The sequence below is a fragment of the Aspergillus oryzae genome, chromosome 8 (assembly GCF_000184455.2).
Source record: "Aspergillus oryzae RIB40 DNA, chromosome 8".
Classification (NCBI taxonomy): Eukaryota; Fungi; Ascomycota; class Eurotiomycetes; order Eurotiales; family Aspergillaceae; genus Aspergillus; species Aspergillus oryzae.
In genome coordinates, this window is record NC_036442.1 from 3,071,675 (window position 1) to 3,076,040 (window position 4,366).

At 50.0% G+C, this 4,366-nt stretch overlaps 1 protein-coding gene across 1 annotated transcript; it reads right to left on the bottom strand.

Annotated features, from left to right (window-relative positions):
* Nucleotides 1-3,136: 3,136 nt before the first annotated feature.
* On the bottom strand, nucleotides 3,137-4,366 carry AO090010000125 (phosphatidylserine decarboxylase; the record flags this gene model as incomplete). Its single annotated transcript, XM_001827114.1, has 1 exon — nucleotides 3,137-4,366. One exon carries the CDS (start codon nucleotides 4,364-4,366, stop codon nucleotides 3,137-3,139), a length of 1,230 nt encoding a protein of 409 aa, XP_001827166.1.

Consider the following 4,366-nt stretch of genomic DNA (forward strand, 5'->3'; position numbering starts at 1 on the left):
GGTGGAGAGTATGTGGGAAGGGGCGGTAAGAGTGTATTTGTTCGACCGTATTTGCAGTTATGGCTCGAAAGGCTAACACTGAATAGGTAAATGAAAAGTGATATATGGGGATAGAGGAGGATATCCCAAAAGAAGAGAAAGGTATACCTCCAGGGTAGGGAAAAGATGTGATGGGAAAGAAGGAGACAGATGTGGGAATCGAAATTGGGATTCAGAAAAGGGGAGATCTGTGTCCTTTTTATGTCAAAACCGCATACGAAAAAATAAGCAAAAACAAAAAAAAAAAAAAAAAAAAAAAAATCAAAAAAGGAAGGGAGAAAATTTCCACGACAAACTAGTGAGAAGGAGAGTCCCAATGTGGAGAGCAGACCTCGCGGCCAGTGTCCGTCCGGGACACGGGGATAATAGACAACACTACCCGCATTTCCGTACAGGGCTCGCAAACGATTGGAGAAGAGGCCGGCCGAAACCGACAGCCGTGAGCCAGTTAGGCCAGCCGAAGTGCTACTCCGTAAGAAACGGCCGGGACAACAGGGGGACAGGCAACAGTTCGGGATCCACGGCCCCTCGGCGTGGCCTCTGGTTCGTCGTGGTGGCCAACCCCATCGGGACGCAGCCTGGAGACTGGCGGAGGGACAACGAGATGAAGGGATCAGCGCCACCGACAGTCATAACTGGGTTGAGGCGCGTGTCAAAAACTAACTGTGGCTCCCATATGACGTCGCCAACAAGGTACAGCGATAGAGTTCTGTCGGCTCCGGAAGGAGTGTGTAACCGTTCGCAATGGTTTGTAGTGACCTCGGCATGCCTAGAAGGAAAACGGTGATTGAAGCCGTCTTGGCTTTGGGGGGCGAAGGCATCCTGCGTCGATGTGGTATGCGTGTATTCATTCTCGAGGAATGGGATTTGTTGGGGTTTGGCCAGTCACGAGTCCAGGTGCCAGGGATGTGGAGCACTAGACCGAAAACGAACAGCGGTGCTTAACCGTCCTGGGACTAGCGCCACCCACAACTCCAGAATCTCGGCATCATCGGCGACACATGGCCGGAATTTCACGGGGAGTGTGGGAGAGGCATTTCCTGGAGGTGATATGGAGAAAACGAGGGGAGACTTCCTCTTCTGTTGACCGGTGAAGCCTAACCTGGAGAATATCAGGATGCAGGGACCGCGATCAAAAGAGGGGAAATGCGGAGTGAACGTCACTGCCTACGACTATGATATTATCGCATGTAGCATCAATTTACTATCGATTTTCTACCGCCATTATATGCCACCAAAACCTTCCTTGGTCACATTAGCGTCCTGAATGACCATACCTTATTACTATTACTAATAGTATGGTGGACGGCCGAGTTCATGGTACCGTGAAAAAAGCAGAGCAATGCCGACCGAAATGGCTGAGCCATCGGCACCGGAAAACAGCTTCACGGCATCGTTCCTTGTTGAATTTCCAAACATCGCCGACCGAGCCGGCCCTCGTCAGTGGCGTTGGATCTCGTGCTTGGTTGGCTCCAGAACCATCCAAGCTTTGTGGATGGAAATTAGCGATTCGTCAACAAACTTCTAGAAATTGCCAACAACTCTATTCTATCGCAAGCCATCGCTACGAATATCTATACTCATTTCGATAAGACCAGTGTTTACAAGTCTTAGCGAAGTTTAAAAATTAAACAAAAATAAAACAAATAATAATTCTCTCAAAAATCTCATCCCCTTTACCCCTTAGAGAGAAGTAAGATCCCCGACTTGGAACGGACTAATCGGAACCGCGCGGAAAAATCTTGTCCCAGTAGGGCTTCGTCGTCATGTGGTCGCTTAGATTGAATGACGTATCCCCGCAAATTTTCTGTCTGGAGCAACTCCACGACGAGTCAACGACCGACCTGGAACATATGGAACCGTTTCGCTTCCGTAGAACCTTCCATTCCAGGAAACCCCCGAACCTTCGACCTGTCTTCCCGGATCAATCAACTTCCGACCCACGGTTGCTTCTCCACACGCCACAACTGCCTACTTTGTTCCTTGTCAGGTGATCCAGATATCTATTTTCGCCAACCCCTACTGCTCAAATCATGAATGACCGGTCCAGATGGAGGCTCTAACGGTCGTCAATTGCATGATCTTATCTAGATCGCCACGTTGTTTACGTATGGGTCTTTGAGTTGCTTCTCGGACGGTCCCGATGTCCGGGGCAATCGGCCGAAGGTTTGATCCCAAACTGGCCTGATGTCACCTCTCCAGAAGATGCTGGAATGCACGGATCTATCTGTGCTGAAGATACGTGCCGTAGCTTACCATTCGACCGGGAATTCCGGGGTTGTGCTAGTAGCTCCTTGAGCTTTTAGAGTTTTTGTTGTAGTATACTTCCGTCTGCCGTTGTAAACGGAACGCCACGGGAGTATAGCCATTCCTTCTAATAGGGCGTGGTTGGTTATACTCTCGTAGCTTCACGTTGGACTATCTTTTCTATCTATAATGCCTTTTTAATATATTAATATGATTATGATTAACGTGGGCATGCAATTTCAGGCTGAATGATCAAATTATCACACTCATTCCGCAAATATATATTTTGTCAAAGATATGACATAATATCCTACCTATGCATACGAACGAGCTAGCCTCAAAGAAAAGAAATTACCACAAACCAACCAGCTATATGATAAGTTTCCTTTGGATGCAGAGTTATAATTTGGCAAAAAGGAACAAGTCACGCCTGTTTTGCTGATAGATGGCGCGTGAGCAATATCGCGTCATGTGAGCAAACAAATCGCGCTGGTCACATGACTACCACCACAAGTCCCCTTGAACCCACAACATCCCTTCTACTTAATACTGGCAATATAGAAGTTGATACTCCACATGTGCTTCTAGGCTTTTTGTTGGTAATCACCAGGTCTAGGCATATTCCATCGATGCCGTGAGAACGGACCTCCGTGCACCCCCGTCTGACATGCTGAGTTCCGAAGGTTTACATCCGATCCCGAAGGATCCGCACGACGAGCAGATTAATAAATGAAGGAATTGCTATTGGTTTTACCCGGATGATTATATCACAGATCGAGAACAGCCAAGAAAGTAATCAACTAAGCCTTTGTTAACGGTGTACCCAACGGGATAGCGTCCCCCGCGTCCCTCACTGAAACCTCGCCAATTCCGACCGCACGTTCAATTTTGTCTCACCCGGCTTCAGACCGGACTTGAAAGTGACCTTCTTCTCGAAGACGACAACCACGTCCGAGCCCCCAAATTGGAAGTACGAGATGTTGTCGCCCTTCTTGACATGGTCGCCTTTCTTCACGGTCATCACAACGGATGATACCTGAGCCATGCCAATGGGCAACACCGCCACCTTACCATAGTCTTTCGTCTGAATGACGATGAGCCCACGGGTCTGACACCATTGATAACCGGCGTTGTCCGGAGCATCCAGATTGTAATAGCCATGACCGCCACTCAGGAGCCTTTCCCTGCGTCTTGTGATCATATGCGGGTTCCGGATCAGTCTTCGGTCGCCGGACAAGTGACCACCATTCTTGGTAGCAACCTGGAGGTAGACCTGGTCCTGGATATTCTTGACCTCAATGATCTCACCACTCACAGGCGCGTGCTGGCGGTGGTAGTCGGTAGGGCCCAGGAAAGCATGCATGAACGTCCCGTTGTGGTAATCGATCGTCGTGGTTTGCAATAGTTTGTCGATCGGCCATTCTACCCCCTTAGCATCGATGCCGCTGATGGTAACGTTACCATCTACGATATCCCAATCACCGTTGAACTTGGAGTCGGCTACACTGACAATGACCTTGTCGTCATTTGGCCCCGCGAGCGGACGAGCCGAGTCGATATCTTTCCACTCGCGAGCAAACCAGTGATTGAACGACACCCACCCGGACTTGGGTTCCACCCAGAGATCGGCCTCCTGGTTATACTTCTCGTTTCTATAGAACGAGTACACGGAGGCAGCGGACTGCGGCGTGCTCAGGAATAAGCCCTGTTGGCGCGCGAATGTTACAAGCCAGTAGGAAAGCCAGCTGAGATCGGTGTTGGAGTTCTGTGGCTGGATTTCCGTTTGGAGACCCCGGAGTGCGGGCTGGTCGAAGACCCAGTAGAAGACGAGGATCTTCTGCAGGAGCTCGTCGCCCTTGCTGCTGACCTTGGGAACCCATTGGAGAAGGTCGTCGCAGAAGCGGAGGTAGTCTAAGGTCTTGATGCCTTCATTGGCCATTTCGTCATGGGCACCTGCGCTACCGGCCACAGCGGTTGCGATGGCATCGTTGAAGCGCTTGGTACGGTCTGCGTCGCGACTGATGAAGTCTCTCAGGTCGCGGACTAAAGCCTCCTTGGCGACGTACTGTGGTACGGACAT